This window comes from Parus major, chromosome 20 (genome assembly GCF_001522545.3).
Source record: "Parus major isolate Abel chromosome 20, Parus_major1.1, whole genome shotgun sequence".
Taxonomy (NCBI): domain Eukaryota; kingdom Metazoa; phylum Chordata; class Aves; order Passeriformes; family Paridae; genus Parus; species Parus major.
In genome coordinates, this window is record NC_031788.1 from 5940489 (window position 1) to 5958800 (window position 18312).

General features: G+C 48.9%; 1 protein-coding gene across 2 annotated transcripts in view; it reads right to left on the minus strand.

Annotated features, from left to right (window-relative positions):
• Positions 1 to 4139: 4139 nt before the first annotated feature.
• HNF4A (hepatocyte nuclear factor 4 alpha) overlaps positions 4140 to 18312 on the minus strand; it is a 35269-nt gene continuing 21096 nt past the window's right edge. For both annotated transcript variants that reach the window (XM_015647688.3, XM_015647687.2), the window contains exons 3-10: positions 16609 to 16703; positions 14438 to 14544; positions 11824 to 11979; positions 8850 to 8937; positions 8180 to 8335; positions 7669 to 7905; positions 6900 to 7022; positions 4140 to 6253 (exon numbers count right to left, since the gene is read on the minus strand). In XM_015647688.3, coding sequence (XP_015503174.1) covers positions 6111 to 6253; positions 6900 to 7022; positions 7669 to 7905; positions 8180 to 8335; positions 8850 to 8937; positions 11824 to 11979; positions 14438 to 14544; positions 16609 to 16703 — 1105 coding nt within the window. In that variant the 3' untranslated portion in view covers positions 4140 to 6110. The remainder of the gene's footprint in view (positions 6254 to 6899; positions 7023 to 7668; positions 7906 to 8179; positions 8336 to 8849; positions 8938 to 11823; positions 11980 to 14437; positions 14545 to 16608; positions 16704 to 18312) is intronic.

Consider the following 18312-nt stretch of genomic DNA (forward strand, 5'->3'; position numbering starts at 1 on the left):
CAAAAAGCTGTGCTAAGGTGCTGGCAGACCCCCAGACAGCCCAGTGTGTGTGGTGGGACACAGACTCACAGCCTTACCCAGCCCAGGCTTTGAGGGATGACTTTCCCTCTCCTTGGCTTTACCAGCTTTAAGATGAGCAGGTTTTTTTGCCAAAGCTTGGTGAGGAATGTGCTTGGCAGGACCTCTGAATGCTTTAAATATTACAGGATTTCTGTTGTTTAATTTTATAGAATCACAGAATAGCTTAGGTTGGAAGGAACCTTTAAAGGGCATCTAGTCCAACGCCCAGTTTGTCCTGAACTGAGCATTTCCTTTTGCTGCATTTCATGATACTCTTGCACACTGGAAGGAGAGCAGCTGTCTCCGAGGCAGGATGGATCCCTGGCAGGATTAACCCTTGAAAGGAGCTGGGATGGGGCTGCCCAGGAACCTTGCAGCTGCTCCTTGCAGCCCCTCCAAGGCACAGGCTGCAGCTGCTGGAGCAGTAGAAACATTCAGGTTTGCTCCTGCAAGAACCCAGTTGGTGAATGTTGGAGATGCTTTCCAGGGGAAGCATTGCTGGGTTGAACTGGGTGCTCCAGCTCTTGGGGCTGTCAGTCTGGGGTTCATTCAGAAGCTCATATATCAGTGGGAAGGCGTGAAGCAGGGCTGGGTTTTAGGGTAACCCCTGAGTGATATCTTTGCACATTCTTAGGGTGAAGAAATGCAGCTTCATGGTGGACTGTAAGGGGAGATGCAAGAAATAGTAGGATTTCAATGGAAAATTAAGAACCTGGAATGCTGGAGGTGTCTCCACTGCCTCCCCAATGGGTGTGCAGCACAGCAGATCTCCCGTGTGCTCTTCCAGGTGAGAAAGTGCCACTCTAATCCCACACCTTAGAATATGGTTCAGAGAAGGCTAAAACCCACTCAGAAGTGAGGATTCCAGTGGTTGTCCTTTATCTGTGCTGGAAGTGATGTGGGTCTGAGTCAGGAATTCAGGTTTTGGAGTTAAGGTTTCTCTTTGCTGCTTCTGCCTCAAGTTTTTTTTCTCAGTGGCTTGTCCCTGCAAAATCAGCTCTGAGTGGATTCCAGGATATGCATGAGCCAGTGTGCTCCATGTCAGTGGTTAATGGTAAGTAACTCATCAGCAGCATTAATTAAAAAGTGTTTTTAAGGCACAGTGATGTTTTGGAGAGTCCTGGAAAGGAACAGAATATTATGAGTTACTTTATTGTAATGACTTTCCTGGTCAGTGAGGGGGAACATGTCATGTTCCAGCCAGTGCTGACACCTGGGTTGGCAGCAGCAGAGAGGAATTCCTGTCTGGCTTGGGATGCTTTCTGTGGTGGGTGTCTATGCAGGCATTCCCTCTGGCAGCTCTTGTGCTGTTTCTTGCACCCAGAGCAGTTTCTAGGAGGAGCTGAGGAATCACAACAGCTCCCCCAGGCCCCTCATCTGGTGTGGGGTCCCCCAGGCTCACAAGGGGTCCTTGGTCATTGTGAATCCATGAAGTCCCATGGGACTGCAGGTTCCAGCCAGGCAGAGCCACCAGATGTGAGGGGCTGGAGTGGAGCCTGGCAGCAGAGCCCAGGGCTTTGTGTAACCCATGACTAAACTCCAGGTTAGGGGTGCCCTAACGCCTCTGGAGGATTTTAGTCACAATCAGGAAAGCCTGGCATCACTCCAGTTCCAAAGCCAGAGTAAGCCTAGGAAATACAGTTCCCAAACCACCTTCTTTCCCAGACCCAGGTTAGACTCAGAACTCTTCTTCCCCTAGGTTTGAACTGGGAGCATTCTGTTGGTCCCAGCAGCCTCTCCTCTCTCACAGGACACTGAACTGCAGGTCGTGACTGCAGAGTTGTTTGTGCCAAGCTCTCCTGCTCACTCTCACATAGTGAAGCTGACAGTATACTGCCATTTTTATTGGCCTGGCTGGCAATTTTTCAGGTGCTAGGTGTGTTTATGATTGTCAGGGTCACACCTCAGTTCGGAATGGGGAGAGGGATTTTAGACATACCCACACCTTACCATTCTTCTCCAGCCTCTCTGAGTGGAAAGGATTTGTGCAGTGTGTGGCCTGAGTTTCCCAGTTGGTTGGTGATATTTGCATTAAGCCCAGAGGGAACTGGCCAGCCTGGCACATGGAATTGCCTGGCTCAGCAGTGCCACGTTGCTGAGCTGTCCCTGCTGCCTCTTGGTGCTCATGACTATCTGTGCCTGTGTGTGCACTTGTAAGTTTAATAGCAGCAATAGTTGCTTTTGTCAGAGATGATATGCAGGCCATAAAACTTGTTTGCCTTTTTTCACCCCCCCCCCCCCACTAAGATAGGAAAGCTGTGGAAAAGGCTCCAAAGCCTGCTGGCTCTTTCAGATGGAAGTTATATAAGGAATATGAAAAGAATGCATTTCATAGTGGCCAAAAGACCTAAAAATACCACTTTCACAGATCTTTGCTTGGACATCATGAAAAGATTCTGCAGCTGGAGATGGTGCTCTCCAGGAAATCATCCCTAGGCTGAGCTGCAGGCACAGAAAGCTCTTGTGTTCAAAAACAATGTAAGGGAAGTTGTGTGTCGAAGGCCAATCCTCAGAGCAGCCATCTCCTGTGACATGGGACATGGCCTGAGGGCTCCAGGGAGCCCAGCAGGATAAAACACAGGAGTGGAAAGTGTTTCAGGATGATTCCAGGCTGGAGTGACAAAAGAGGTGAGAGCTGGGATCGAGGACACCAATGAAGGACAAGGTTGCTTCTGGGACAGTTCATGGGGGTTTTTTTTCCAAGTGAGCTGAATCCAGCAATAAGAAATCTCCTGTAGGAAGTGCACTGATTTAAGATTAACCAGGTAAAGGGCAACCTTGATAGAGCAGTTCATGGGAAGGAGAATTTATTGCTTCAAAGATTTGATATTACTTATATGGAGTTTTTAGGGCATATACCCAGGTAAAACCAACCATGAATCACAGCAGACGAGTCCCAGGGGTTTTTTGTTCCACAATAAAAAAAATGAATTAACTCCTTTTCTTTCTCTTGCCTGGACTAACCACTCAGTCTTGTGTGTGCTGGGAATACATGTCCTGTGACTGCCTTTGGTTCCCTTGTTCAGGCATTCAGCAGTGATGCTGGGGCTCTGGATCCTCACAGGTAGTGAGGGCAGGTTATTTGAGACCTGTCCTGTTCTCCCAAGTCCTTGACTCGGAGTGGAGACAGGCTCTAAATGCCTCAAACACAGGCTGGATCTCATCCCTGCATCTCAGCCCTGCTGGCAGTGTGACTGTCACTGGGACACCACTGGATGTGCTAATGGGATGGAAAATCAGGCTGCTTCTCATCCCTTGTACCTAGGATGAGACTGCCCACCTCAATCCTCATCAGAGGTGGGAGATGGGGGAACATGAGGGCAAACTCCCGGAGAGCAGAGCTGAAAATGCTGGATGGTGTTCCTTCCCAGAGATCTAATCTTTACAGCCATCTACACCTCTCTCCCCTCTTCCTGTTCTCTTCCTGGGCAGGCTACAGCTCAGGCTACAGCACAGGCTCCTGTAGTCAGAAAAGCAGGTCATTAAGAACCTTCACTAATTACTAGTGTATTCTTTACAGCCAGTGATAAATTGATTTTTACTTGATCATCTCACTGTGCCCTATAGGCTCAGTCTGGCTTCCACCTGCTGCCAGCAATAGGGTGGCTGTGTTTGAAACAAAGGACAATCACCCACCCCAAAGTGCTCAGAAATTACCTTTGAAACACAAGAGGGACATAAAAATGAACATGTTTGAAATGTGAATAAGATATTTTAGTTTCATTTGCTTGGCTTTCCGAATGTGGTTACTTCAAGCCTTTAAGCTCCCCGGAATCATGAAAGCAAATATTTATTCTTCATGTTTGTTTTTCTTTTAATGAAAATTGGGATTGTCATTCAGTCTTATGATTCCAGCACACGTGGCTTCAGGACAGATACCAGCCAGCATTGGGCTTGCCAGGAAATAGTGACAGCTGGCAACAGCATCAAACACTTGTTTGGGCTTTTTTTCTCCATACACATATGCTTTGTGCTCAGACCAACAGGGAGGTTAGCTCCTTGATTTAAAATAAATCCTCCCAGAAGAAAGAAATCCATCTGTCTGGGAAAAGTTAGAAAATATTTTTGCATTTATTTTCCTTTTTTTTTTTTCTTTTTTTTTTTTTTATGAATACAAATTCTTGTGAAGAAATATTCTTCTGTTTCCATTGGAAGGCAGAAACCAGCAAAAATTAATGTGCAATGTCAAGGAATACTTGGTGCAAATGGACCAAAAAGGATTCCCCACAAAGTATGTCTACATACAAGAAAAAAGTTTGCTGCAGTTGGAAAAGACAGCCTGGTTATTACAGGGTTGGGGGTTTTTTTTGCATTTAATCTCCCAATTATAAATAATCAATGTGATTTACAAAATAATTTACAGGAAATGATTGGATTCATCATTGCAATAAGTTACTTGGTACGATGCCACCAGCACTGAGACCCTACAATACCTCTGACACCGCCAGCATGAGGTGTTTCATTTTTGCATTGGAAATCAAGGGACAGAGCTGCAGCTCCTCTGGCTGAGCTGGCTCAGATTTGTCCCCACCAGAGACCTCCTGGCAGCCGTGGGCCACCATCCTCATCCTCCCAAGAGGCCAGCAATGACTCAGGCCTGCAGTGGTGCAGGGCTCTGGGAGCTCAGCCCTGCTGGCACTGCTGGGTGCAGGAGAGCTCCTTTCCTGGTTTCAGCTGTAAACCAAAGGTCACATCCACAGGTTTTGGCACAGGCAGGCACAGAGGGACAGGGGCAGGGGCACGAGGGAGCAGAGCAGGGTGAGCAGACCCAAGGGGTTTGGGTGAGACAGGGTTATTGCTTGACCTCTGTCACATTTCTCTGCAGGACTCAAAGAAAATTCTACTTTTGAGGTTGGTGCTCTTGAACACTTGGAGGTCTGAAGGAGTCATAATCAATTCTTATCATGTTATAAAGACCTATAAATCTGTTATCAGCCACCCACTGAAGGAGCTGAGGCTGAAGGAGTGGCACTGCACTGGAGAAGTAGATTGTGTGGCATATCTTAGCATTAAAATTGGGTCTGAACTGAGATCCTGCATCCCAATGCTCCCAGCAAGGTCCCAAGACCTTGTCCAATCTGTGACACTCAACCTTCTCAACCCATAGATCTCTCCCCTTCCTCCCTCTTTCCCCCATTTCCTTCCCAATAGGCATCCAGTGGTCTTCTTCTGACTGCTGAGAAGGAGTAGTTGGGCCAGTGATATTTTGGGCAGTTGCTGCCAGCCTGTAAAGGGGTGAGCCCATCCCATTAGCTGAAATCTCTGGAGTCCCATGGTCCCTCAGATTCCCAGGAGGCAGTGGTGGTGAATGGAAGGGCTTGGCAGTGCTTGCCTCTCCGAGCATTGTGGTGAGAGGGCAGGCATGGCACAGAAACACCAACACCCCTCAAGAGGCAGAGGGATGCAAACAGTGGGGTATCTTGGTGGGCCAGACTTTGCCCCAGCATCAGCTGAAAAGATTTGTTTAGATCTGGCTGGGGGGCTTAGAGTGCTGGAGGGTGACACCACGCAAAGACCGGGGACTAGCCGAGGCTGAGGAGCAGTTCTGGCAGTGCTGCCTGGGCAAACCCCATGTGCTTCACCTGCTGTGATGCTCCTGGGGGAGCTTCCACCTCCACCACGTCTGGCTGGACTGGGGACTGGCAGGGGGCTGGCACTGCCATGGGAGGGAAGCCCTGCACTCCCACGGCACAGGGAATTGCTTGTTCACAGGGTCTGCTGTGTGCTGAACCAGTGCTGAGGTGGCAGTGGGGCAACAGCCTGTCCCCAGCCAGGCACTGCCACCTCCCCACAGAGGGAGGCAGGAATCTGGCCCTCCTTACAAGGACTGAGGGTTTTGGCTTCAGCCTTAGTTCTGGGACTCTGGGGCTGCCCATGGCACGTGCTGTCCGGAGCTGCAGGAAGACAGCTGGTGGTGGTCGGCGCAACAAACGAGTCCGTGTGTTTTTGCCCAGGGACCTCTGGATGGCTTCTGTTTTCACAGTGGCAGAGTCAGTTCGGGCTTCTCTCCCACATGGTGTTCCTAAGGAGGCTGGCTGCTGTGGGGGTTGCTAGATGACCTCCTGTTTTGTGATGGCAGGCTGTGGGATGGACGTGGGCTGCTTTGCCACCGTTGCAATGGCTCCAGGCAGCAGCTTGTACTGCTCTGATCCTGAGCCCGCGGGTGGAGAAGGCTGTGGAGTTTCTGGAGTAGCTGAAGAGAAAGAAACCAGATTAAAAGAGGGCCTCACAAACCTGACAGCACTGGGATCTGTCCTCAGTCCTGCAGGGTTCAGATGTCAGCACAGCCTCTTAAGGGCTTGTGTGTTTGCTCTAGGGCAGCCCAGACATGCAGGCATGGTTAGATGCCCCAGGAGAACCACAATAACCAACATCAAATAAGGGCAGCTGCTGGTGTTTGAACCTGTACTAACCACATTTTTGGTCAGCCAAGGTCACCTCAGCACAAGGTCCCCAGTGGTGGCCCCATGTGGTGGGCCAGGTCCTCCTGTGTTTTTTCAGAGGATAAGCTGAGGTGTGTCTGAACCATTCAAGGGAAGGGGAGCTTTTCCACTGATTTCACTAAGCTCTGGATAGGATCATTCATCCCTTAAAGGCTATGTAAAAGTTACAGTCTGCCAAGGAGTATCTTGTTGAATCATTTAGTCTGGCCTAATCTAATCTAACCCACCTCTCTGTTTGTCTTTCCCTCCTTTCTGCATAGGAATTTCTCACACACTCATTACCAGAGACTTTGTCTTGCTTGCAGATTTCCTTGCAAGATAGAAATTACCTCCACAGGCACACTGGAAAACTCCTGGTTTCTCCCAGGAGCTCTCTGTCTCTCTGGATATACTCACACATCTGCCCGTTGTGCATCTGAGGAGGCATTGTGTTGGCCACAATGACGTTTGTTCCCAGGTTCTCCTGGATCAGATGAGGGTGCAGGGGGTGGTGGGCATGTGGCGTTTCACTTGATGAGCCTAGAACATGCGTAAGACATTAATTGCCACAATGGCAGAAGGAGACAGTTCAGATGGGCAGACCCACTGCACCCAAGGCTCCAAGGCTTTGTGCACAATCAGCTTGTGCACAAGTGACTGGAGCACACCCTTCCCTTTCCCTCCATGGATGCCTTGAATTAATTAACCCCTGCCTATTGCCTGCATGTCCTCTTATACACAATTGTATTCCTTATTCACACTTCCATGTGAAGAATTGCACAGTGGAAACTTTTCATTTTGTTTTGTCCCATTGGATTCTCCCACTAGAAAATCTAGGATGTTCTTTCAACCTGAGCTTTCAGACCTTTTTGTTTTGATGAGTCCCTTCTGGCAGAAGAGGATTGGTGTCCAGGGGTGCACAGCAAAGCTCCTGCGTGTGCAGGGGGCTGGGGATGCCTCTGTAAACACAGGCACAGCTAATGCATCTCTTTAGGTGAGGAGAAGTAGAGGACCCTTGGTTACCCCTATCAAGGACAGGGGAGATGATTTTGTGTGAGTCAAGGGCTGACCTGCAGGCTGGCTGTCTCTAACTTTTCTAGACAGGGAGCAGTGACTAAGGAAGGTCTCATGGGGACAATAATCAGGGAACACTGAGAGGCCTCTTGTCAGACCCTCTAGTACTCACCTCCCAGCAGCATCTCCTGCAGCAGGTTGTCAATCTTAGCCATGCCAAAGAGCTTGACAAACTGGATCTGCTCTATCATCTGCCAGGTGATGCTCTGCAGCACGGGCAGCAGCAGCAGCAGCTCCCCGAAGCGGCCCCGCGAGTCGTACTGCCGGTCGTTGATGTAATCCTCCAGGCTCACCTGCACCTGGTACCGCATCCGCTTGATCTTGGACGGGTCGCTCAGTCCCTTGGCATCTGCAACAACCCACACAGCAAACTCTCCAGGCTGCTCCCCTGGGAGCTGCCTGCCAGTGCCAGCATGAAGTCTGGGCACAGCCTGAGGTGAGCTGCCTCTGCTTCCCCATTGTCTGCTGTGATGGACAATCCTTCTCTTCTTTGACTTCTCCCCTCCCTCTCTAAGAACAGTTTGGCCCAGACAGGAGACCAGACACCATTTCCACCATGGTGTTAGTCAGCATAATCCAGACTAGGCCCCTCTGATGGGAACCCTTGCCAAGCTGGGGCATACCTGGGTCAAAGAAGATGATGGCTTTCAAGCAGGCATATTCATTGTCATCTATCTGCAGCTCCTGGAAGGGCAGGACCAGCTCGTCCAGGATGCGGATGGCCACACGATTCACCTCCACCAGCTCGGGGCAGTTCCGCGGGATGATGTGATCATTTCCTTCAGACAAGCAGCACAGACACCATCATGCTGTCATTGCTCAACACTTATCCAGGGTGACAAGGAGTTCAAAATGAAGGTAACTAATGCTGAGATAATCATGGGGGTGGAGGAATTAAGTCGTCTCTCCTTCAGCCCCAACTCTGTCTCAGAACACCAGAAATTTTGATTTGTGTTGCCAGAGCAGCTTCTCATTACACAGGAGCCACTCAAGTGAGGAAAAACTGACCAAGGAATGAGAGCTTTTTTCTCAATCCAATCACAGCCAGTTTACACAAACCTGGGGGTGCACCATGAATGTTCACACAGCCCCCACACATCATGGCCTTGATGTCAATGTCAGCCAGGCCTAGCTGCACCCAAAGGTTTTGCTGGGCTTGCTAAAATACAGAACAGCTCAAGCCACCACCCTTGCAAAAAGGATGTCCACAAACACTGAACCACCCTCTCCTTCACCCAGAGAAGTGAAGTGTCACAGAAGCAGATGGGCTGGGAGCAGAAGGGCAATTTTTACCTAGCAGCAAGACATCCTTGAACACCATGGACCTCTTGGCAGCTCCCAGTAACAGATGCTCCCCTGCGTGTGCACGTAGCAGTGCTACCTGCAAGGGCAGGGAAAGTTATTTCAGTGATGGAGAGACTGAGACAAAGCTGTGATTTCATATAAGCAAGAGGGAAAGGCATTCCTGTACTGCACTCAGGGATGGGGACTGAGGGCCCCTCTTCAGTTACAGGCAGAGAAAGAGATCAAAAAACAGTCTGTGCTAAACCAGTTATAAATCCAGCAGATCAGCAGACATCACCTGAAATATGCCATATTCAGGACACGTCATGAGCAAGACCGTGTTAGGCTGTCCCAGGATCTCCCAGCACTGTGGGCTGTTTGCACACAACTCCTACCAAGTGCAGAACCAGGGGCCACACTCCACCCTGGGAAGTGGGGTGAAGTACAACCTGCTGCTGGACAGCTGCTGTCCCTCTGGGCTGTGCCCACCTGCCACTGAAACCACAGCCTTGGGGACACGTGTCCTGCTGGCCCTCCACAGCCACAGGAATTGGGGACAGGGAAGCCAAAGGGATGTTTTTCTCCCCTGATGTTAATGATTGAAGTGTTTCGCTTTACACCCTCCAGTGGCTCCTGAGAATGTTCTGAATCTTTTGCCCTCCTTCAGTTAAAATTTCAGAGATTTAGGCAGAAAGAGAAGTTAACAATTGGACATCCTGACACAGAGGCTTCTTAATGTCCAGCCAGGAGCTTCTGCTGGGGAAAACAATCATTAAACATTAATAGAGAAATGCTGAAAAGTATGTCCTGATGGGAATGGTCCCCTTTTCCAGTGTGTTATCCTCAGCATCTGTCAAAGCCAGGAGAAGTCTCACCCTACCAGAAATGCCAGGAGAATGTATCACCCATAGAAGAGAGCTCTGGTTAGGAAAGATGCTGATGTCTAGGAGAGGATTGTGTTTTTTTCCCCCAAATAGTAAAATAGGTTATGCAAAATAAACAGAGTAGAGATCCTTGCAAAAAGACTGCACACACATGATACTGGGGAATCTTTATCTAGATGCCAAAATCTAGCCTCTCTCTGTTGCTGTCCAAACATGGGTGGATGTGTTAGCTGAGCTGCTTGGAATTACCTGAATGACCAAAATTTTTTACCAGGAATTAACAAAACTGAGCTTTCCTACCTGAAAAAACTTTGACAAGGAAAAAACTGCCAGTCCCAGGGGGGAATGAAGCTCTCACCTAGAAATTTCCTGCCTATTGCAAATTCAAGAAGGTTCAGTTTGTAACCCCCTTTTTTGTGTCCATAAAATTTCATTGTTTGAGCAGGGTTAAAGTGAATTAAATCTTCAAGAAGACCAAACCATGTCGTTTAATATTTGTTCTTGCAGTGATGAACCTGAGATCCATCATTCCATTGTGAACTAGGATAAATATGTAGTTGTAACACAACAAAGCAGAACTTGGACTTCAAGATAAAATGGCTTTGCCCCACCAAACATGGTAGTTTTGACATTTTGGTGAAGAAGGAGAATGAGGGGTTGTGTATGATCTTTTCTACAAAAAGAGATTATTTCATGCCTGTGGAGCAGCCTCTCCATTATGGGAAGGCAGGGTTCAAACTGTGCCATCTTTAGGTTTTGTTTTCTCCTTTGAGGAACTTTGCAGCCCCACAACTCATATGTAAAATGAGCTCATGTGGAAGCTGCTGTAGTTTGCAGAGTTATTGGCCAGGTTTAGGGCCTCTGTTCCAAATGGCACAAGGATGTGATGGGTTGTGCAGAGCTGCCCCAGGTCTGTGCTGGGCTGCAGCCTGTTTGCTGTGTAAATGGCATTTGCCATTGGAGTCCATTTTAGTTTCCATAAATTATGAATTGTATTTTCCTCAGCAATTTAACAGATTTCTTATAATTTTAAACAATATAGTACTTGCAGACAATAGAAAAGAAGGAAATATGCTCCCATTTTAAGAGCACTGAGTTCCCCAGAGCTCTAGGAGCTGCTGGGTGGTTACTAAAGAGCTCAGATTTAGGATTTAGGAGGTTTTGATCAGCTGGATACTCTCAACTGGACATCCTTTTTCTTCATTACATAAAAATTACCTTTAGGTCAATAGGGCTGGAGACTGGTCCTAGCTGAAGAGAGCACATGCTGGTTTTGTGACTGGACAGACTGGAAATACCTTCCTACCTGTGACAGGACCTGTGCTGGCCCTGCCAGAAGTGCTGTCCCAGCCACATGTGCTGCTCAAGGCTGGACACACATCATGTCCTTCAACACCTGCTGCAGACCTCTGAAATTTAGACTTCCACAGGAGGCCTCTCCTTGTACCTCTTTGAGGCTGCCTGAGATCCTGCAGTGCAGCTCTACAGAGGACACCAAACCCACTGTGCTTATCTGCACTAGGCAACCTGCAAATGTCATTTCAGTAATTTCTGCTAAATACAAATATATTATTGCTTTTTAATCCTGAAAAAATATTTTCTACTGCTTTGGGAGCAAACTAGTGCTCAGCTTCAAAACTTCACGCTGAGAGCATGGATACAGACATAGCCCTAGGCAGGAAGCAGCAAGGGACAGGCAGATTTTAGGTTTTGGGCAGACCTTAGGCCAGAAATCTCTGCTGCTAATTCTGATTACCCCAAGCATTTGTATAGCACTTCAGGTTTTCAAAGTGCTGCACAAACCATAATGAATAAATGACTGGCTGACCCCAAAATGCTGCTCTGATAAGGACCCAGTTGGAGCTCAGCGTTATCTGGCTGTGCTCATCGGCTGATTAGCAGCACATGCAAGTGGCCACTGCTGGCATTGTATGGATGCCTGGCCTGTGCTGGCATTGTATGGATGCTGTTCCCAATCAGCTGCAGCAGTCAGGATAACAGAGTGCACAATGAGCATTTTCTTTGAAGGTCTCAGCTGGCTTTGGCTCCCCGCTGCCTTCAGCAGAGCAGAGCGAGGTGGGGTGGATGGGGGGACTTGCCTGGTCATCCAGGGGCAGCTCACAGAACGGGGGGATGTACTTGGCCCACTCCACCAACACCAGCAGCTGCTGCTTCATGGACTCACACACGTCAGAAATATTAGCAATCTTCTTCCCTCGGATGTCTCCGTTGAGCACAGGAACCGGGGATGATATCTGGAAGGAGAGATCCTTCAGCTTTCAGTGCCACAGAGGAACCCCAGAGAGGAAAATCCCCAGCCCATGGGCTGTGTTGGTGCACACTCCAGAAATTACAGTTACATTTTTCTATTGCACACAGCCTGCTCCCAGAGCAGGTGACCCAACAAGACTCATTGGAGCTGAGATCAGCTCAGGGATCTGTGGACATGAATGGCTGCAGAGCAGAGGCTGTGGATCATCTTGATAAACTGTAATGCTTTGAATAGACTGGAAAGCACAGAAGAAACATTCCTAAAGCCAGGATCTTCCTCCCACTGAACAAATGTGCTCAGTCAAGATCCAGGAGGGAACAGAGGGGCTTGTGTGGCCGTCAGCCTCGCCAGTAGAAAGGACACGTCCACCCAGCGCTGCTGCACAAGCTGCTTGGTCCCACCAAAGTGCAGGGAACTGTTCCCTCTCCCACCCTGCTCCAGAGGCAGTGCTTGGCCAGAGCTGCTGTGTCTGCTTTCCACAGGAGGCCAGCAGGCTCTGCTCCTCTCCTGAGTCATCATGAGCACACCAGGGCACAGCTTGGCAGCTCTGACATTGCACCTGGTCACTAATGTTTGACATCACGTGCTTTGAATAGCTAAAGGCAGAATTTAAAGATAACAGCCTCCCACATCCCACTGGCTTTTAGGTCCTTTTGGCAAAACTGGGCAAGTGCAAACATGCCCACAAGTCAGGTCACATCTAATACATGGCAAATTTTTTGTGATTGCCATTTTATTTGCAAAGGACAAACCTGACAACTCGGCAAGTACTGTCTCCCAGAGCTGGACAGAACATCTCCCCCAAACCAGGCACCCAACCTCCTGCCTGGTTCTCATGCATAGCTGCTCACCCAGGTCACCTGAAAATTTGCCCTTAGTCACAACTTCATCCTCATGCTTCTGTAAGCAATTAACTCAACCCCATCACTGCCCTCTGCCTGCCCTCTGTGCTCTTGTACAACATCAGCTCTTCCTGTCCTATTCCTGCCAGCATTTTCAGCTTGGACCCTGCCAGCCTCCCCAAAGAAATAAAATTCAAATACCACTTATTTTTTTTTCTTTCCAGGTTGCATTACCTGGAGGCTTTCCAGCTCACCAGCTATTATTGAATAAATAAGATTGTAAAAATCTCACCATGTATTACCCTAATCAGAGGGCCCGGAAGGCTTAGCAAATAAATAAAGACCTCTGAGTGAGTGACCCTAGATCTTGGAGAAAGCAGCTCCTCAGCAGTATCTTGTTCTAATTAGCCAGGCACATAAAAGTTACCAATTACTGTGCTGGAGCCTGCCTTGTTTAATGAGTCTCTCTGTGCTCTGTGGGAGAGCAGGAGCTCCCCTGGATTTGTCCATGGCTGTAGTTTTTATCAGCAGACCCTGCTTACATGTGATGGCCCTGCAGGCCTCTGAGCCCTGGAAATGTCCTTCCCTTGTAGATTTGGTAACTTGAGACCCCATCATCCCACACCTTTGGGAGCAGCACCAAGCTTATTTTTATAGGGTATATAAATATATTTGGGCCTGCATAGGACAAGGTGAGACGTGGGATGAGACTGGATATCCTTTTTGTGTACGAGATTGGCCCTTGGCCCTTCTGGCATATCCCCTCCTTGGGGAAATGGACCTTACAGCCTGAGCCTAATGTGAAGCCCAGAGCACAGCATGTCCTGTCCTGGAGCATCTCCAGAGCAGCCTTTGGGGTACAGTGACCCTTGAAACAGTGTGGATGCCAACTCAGCCCCCTGCTCTTGCCCAGGACACATGGTGCTGTTCTCCCCAGCTCCCATGAAGAGCAGCAGCTCTTACCTCCAGCACAGCTCCATCCTCATCACTTGTTCTCCCAGACAAACCCTCCCTGCAGGCTGTGTGTGCCCATCCTGTCCTGTGTCCTCCCAGAGCTGTCTACACCTTTACAGTACCCAGTCTCTTAAATCAGAGTTTTCTTTTCAATGTGAACACTCTAGGAAACAAATCTTGGCAGCATGCAAGTGGAAACAGGGAATTTCAAGCAAGCACTGGAAAAGGTATCTGCATAAAACAAGCAGGAAACTGATTCCTCATGAAACTGTGCAGGAATCCAAAGTTCCTGACAGCTCATGGGGAAGGGAGGCTGCTCATGCAAGGCCAGCCCCTCATGGGCTCAGGCAGCCACAGATCTTTGGATTGCAATGATTCTATCCTGCTTTCTTCCATCAGGCTCTCCAGCCTTCCTAAAGCAGAACAAATCATTGCATATTGTTACACCTGAGTTCTGGACTAAGGAGATTTAAAGGGATGGTTTCAGGTAACAATTTACTTTTGAAAAATCCGTGTTGAGCTGGCAGATAAAGCACATAGAAAAGAGGTGACAATTTGAATACTGAGCTATTAAACACTCAGCTATCTCTACAAGCCAGGTAGTGCCTGATGCTTTTGCATTTGCTAAGAAGAAAGAAGAAGTACCTGCTGTGCCAGGGCTTCTGCGTGCAGGAGGGCATTGATGGAGGGCAAGCTGCTGTCCTCGTAACTTGATCTGCGGGTGCTGATTCGGTCCCGTTCATTTTGTACAGCTGCAAGAGAGGATTTTGGCTGAGCTGCAGGTCGTTCATGGCAATGCACACTAAAAACTAGCACAGACTTTTGGCGTTCCCCTTCCTTAGCTGCAGTTTCTCAGCTTCCCTGCCAGGCAGGGTGGAGGTGCAGCTGTGTCTGGTTTGTGATGGGATGCCAGCGAGAGCCGACTACATCTGGTGGATCTGATTTCTTATTTGCTTTATTAGACTTTCCAGGGATGGGGCTGATTCAGAACCCAAACACCTGTAGAGTTCAGCAGGGAAAATTTCCTGGCAAAGGATCTGAGTGTTTTGATTTCATGATACGGGGTTTGAAACGGTGGCCATGCTCATGTACTCAGCCCAAAGCTGATGTGTGAAATGGAGGAGTATCTGCAAGGTTTCCTTGCCCACATGACTCCTGTGAGCTCCATTCAGAAAGCACTGGGCAGGTGTAACTGGAAAACTTCTGTTTCAACTACAGTATGGAAGGAAGTGCTGAACTGCTTCTGTTTGTCCATCCAGAGCAAAAGAGTTCTCTTGCCCCTTACTGCAAAAGCATCCCAGGACAGGTTTGAGCCCAGTGTGCCTCCCTGTTTGGTCTAGTCTTGAGAGCCTTGAGGGCTTTGAGGGGGAGGATTTGCCTGCTCTGTCTGTCACGAGGCCATAACTCACCCTGGGCACGCCACTCAAAGCCATCTGCTCAAATAAGCTATTGATCCGTGGCAGGGGGAGCAGCACAGTCCCTGCCTTAGGCTGGTGGCTCTCTGGATTGATACGTTCTCGATGTATAAATCTGCCTGATAAAAAGCAATAATGAGGCTGGGCCAGGAGAAAAGCCCTGCAGTCAGCGGCTGTAAATAAGAGCTCTCAAGGTTATGCTGCTTGTTATCAGTAGCAGGCCCCCGAGTTCAGTCATGCCATGATGTTTTCCAAATGTTTGCTCAGTATTAGCTGGTCATGCACCTAATGTAACTTCTATTGAATATTAACAGACAACAGCACAGCTCTGGTTAGGGGATGAGCTGCATGGAGAGGAGGATTCCTATATTCTTCAGGAAAAGTCAAGAAAAGTTGCTTGTGATACCTCATCCCCTTTTATAGGGAATAAATGTTCCTGCTCAGAGGTCTTCCTGCAGCCACCAACATACCACTGGTACTTCCTTGTTGTCTTCAAGGACCCTTTTACTCCAAAGCTTCTCCTTGAGGAGGTGTGAACTGGGAGGAGCATGGGGTTTAATTTCCCTGCATGAAATAACAGGGCCAAATGCCTCCCAGTTGTCCCTCTGCAGACAGGAGTGGGGTGAGCTCTGGGGGATGCCTCTGCTCCTGGCACTTTGTCCCTCCACTAACAGGACCACCATCAAGGCCACCAGGTTTTCCTGAAATGGGGCTAAACAGGGGAAGAATCCTGCTGTGGGGACCTGTAAGGGCTGCAGAGACAGGGAGGTAGGGAAGCTGAGGGGGTGAATATGGGCCATGCAGGGATATCTCTACACTTTTCATACAGTTAAATAGCAAAATTGCTCCGCTTTACTCTGGATCCTTTCTGCTGTGGCTGAAACTAAACTAAACTCACTGTCTCACTGCAGTGGGTCAGCAAGAACCAATACATCTATCAGGAAAAAAAAGTGCAAAATGTCAGTGTGACTTTGGCTGGACTCACCCATCCAGCTGTGAGCTTTGTGGTCACTCTGGGACAACAGCACTTTGAGCAGTTTTACCGAAGTATTTGCAAATTTCCAGGCCTTCTTTGAAGTTTCTGCTGCTCAGTGATGTGGAGAAGCATTCCCAGACCCCTCCAATGGACTGGCTGTGGGGGAGCCCAGGTGCTGTGTGTGTCAGTGTGAGCACGAGTGAGCTGAAGAGCCCTGGTGTGATTTGTGTGCACAAGCACGGGCAGTTCTGAGACACAGGCATGGAGTGTCCCTAAATCCCCCTGTGGTGGGGTCAGGATGTGTGGAGGAGACAGGGCTAAGGTGGCTGGGTCAGTGTGCACCTGCAGGGACCAGCCTTGGGCTTCCTCAAATGTACCCAGCCAAGGTGAGGGGCTGCTGCTGGGGGAAAGCCACAGTCACCCACCTTCCTTCTTCATTCCTGCTCGGAAGCACTTCTTGAGCCTGCAGTACCGGCACTGGTTTCTTTTGTCTTTGTCTACCACACACTGCCTGTTAAACCTGGGAAGAAAGAGAGAAAGAGAGATGTAAGGAGCAGCAAGATTGAGCCTGAAGGCAAGGCAAGACAGAGCCCCAAGCTCCAAGATGTGCTCAGAGCAGGTTCCCAGAGGCTCACCCTGAGAAAGGAGCCCCACTCTGGGATTTTTCCACTCTAGCTTTAGCCTGTGGTTTCTTTTTTTGCACCAAACATCTCAGCTCTCCCCTCTACCCCTGGATGTTCAGTAAGGACAGCCTAGAACTGAGTCACAGGCAGGAGCTCAGGCTGCTGGTCTTACTCAGTAACCATTAGGGGTAGGATGTCTGTAGTGGACTAACAAGCCCCAAAGAAGTTAAAAGCGTGATCCAGGAGAGTCAGAACCAACTTGGAAACTGCTACTGTAGATCCCAGTAGAATGGAAGGAAGAATGTCTTTATTCTGAATTTTAAAAAGAGGTGGAAGGTTGTATTAAGGTTTGTGAGGTTAAGAAGTCAGTTTAAGTCCCTGCATCTCTCCAGGGCTGTGTCTGGGATTCTCAGAGGTTGTTTCTGACCTCTGGATAGCATTGCTGGTTAGCAAACTGCTCTGCTGCCACTTGCACTTCAGAGAGGACTTGGGAATCAACCAGCTCCTTCCCTCCAGGCTTGTGTTACCAAATCCTCTGCACATGGTGGGGAAAATATGGATCTCCCATGTGTGTGACTCACGAGCCTGGTGGCCACTTGCAACATGAATTTCACTTGCAAATTTGCTCTAATTTACAGCAGATTGATCCAGCTTGCAGAGTAAAGATAAAGGAGTACAGAGCTGGAGAAGGGCTCCCAGCCATGCAAAATTCTGTAGCTTTTGAAAAGACTTCCTTCTACTGTGCTTTTTAAAACTCCCAAGCTATGATTTGCCTAAATGGATACCCAAAAGCAGCTTTTAAAATATTCCTGTAGTACATATAAAAGCCTGAGCTTCCAAAAAACTGGGCACCTTGGCTTTTCTGATGGAACTGGGGGGGGGGGGGGGTAACTACCTTGGGGTGCAAATGATGATGTGCTTCACAGGCACTCATAAACCTGGGCCTTCCCTCTGTCACTTAGGTTTTAGAGTCATGTTGCTCTTTATGCTCTCCAAGTGCCTGTCAGACCATCAGGAGTAACTGACTCAAAAAGCCCAAGGGATTTTAGACACTGCAAACTGAGGATTCTTCAGTTTCCTCTGTGACTCTCTCCAGTGGCTGCCACCAATGGCACGAGGCGCAGAGCATGAGTTTCAGGAGCAACACGAGTGCCTCGTCCTCAGAAAAGTGCACCTTGTGCTGCCCCTCATGGGGCTCCTCGGGTGTTCCTGCACCATGTGGCAGGCACTGTGGCTGGATGAAAGGCACACATCCATCTGTGATGGAGAAGGATTGCCCCCAGGGAGTGAGCAAGGTTTGTGCTGCATGCAGGGCACTGAGTGGTGAGGTACTAAGTCCCTGAAATGGGGCTTCTCCCCTGGTTTCTTGCTGCTTGCTGGGTATGGTTGGCATAGCCATTTGCAGGAACACGTGCTTGGCCCCTAAAGTGTGGGGCAACACCACTCAGGGTCTTTACCCAGCGATCAGTGGAGGGCAGTCTCAAAGTCAGGGCAGTCACTGAGCCC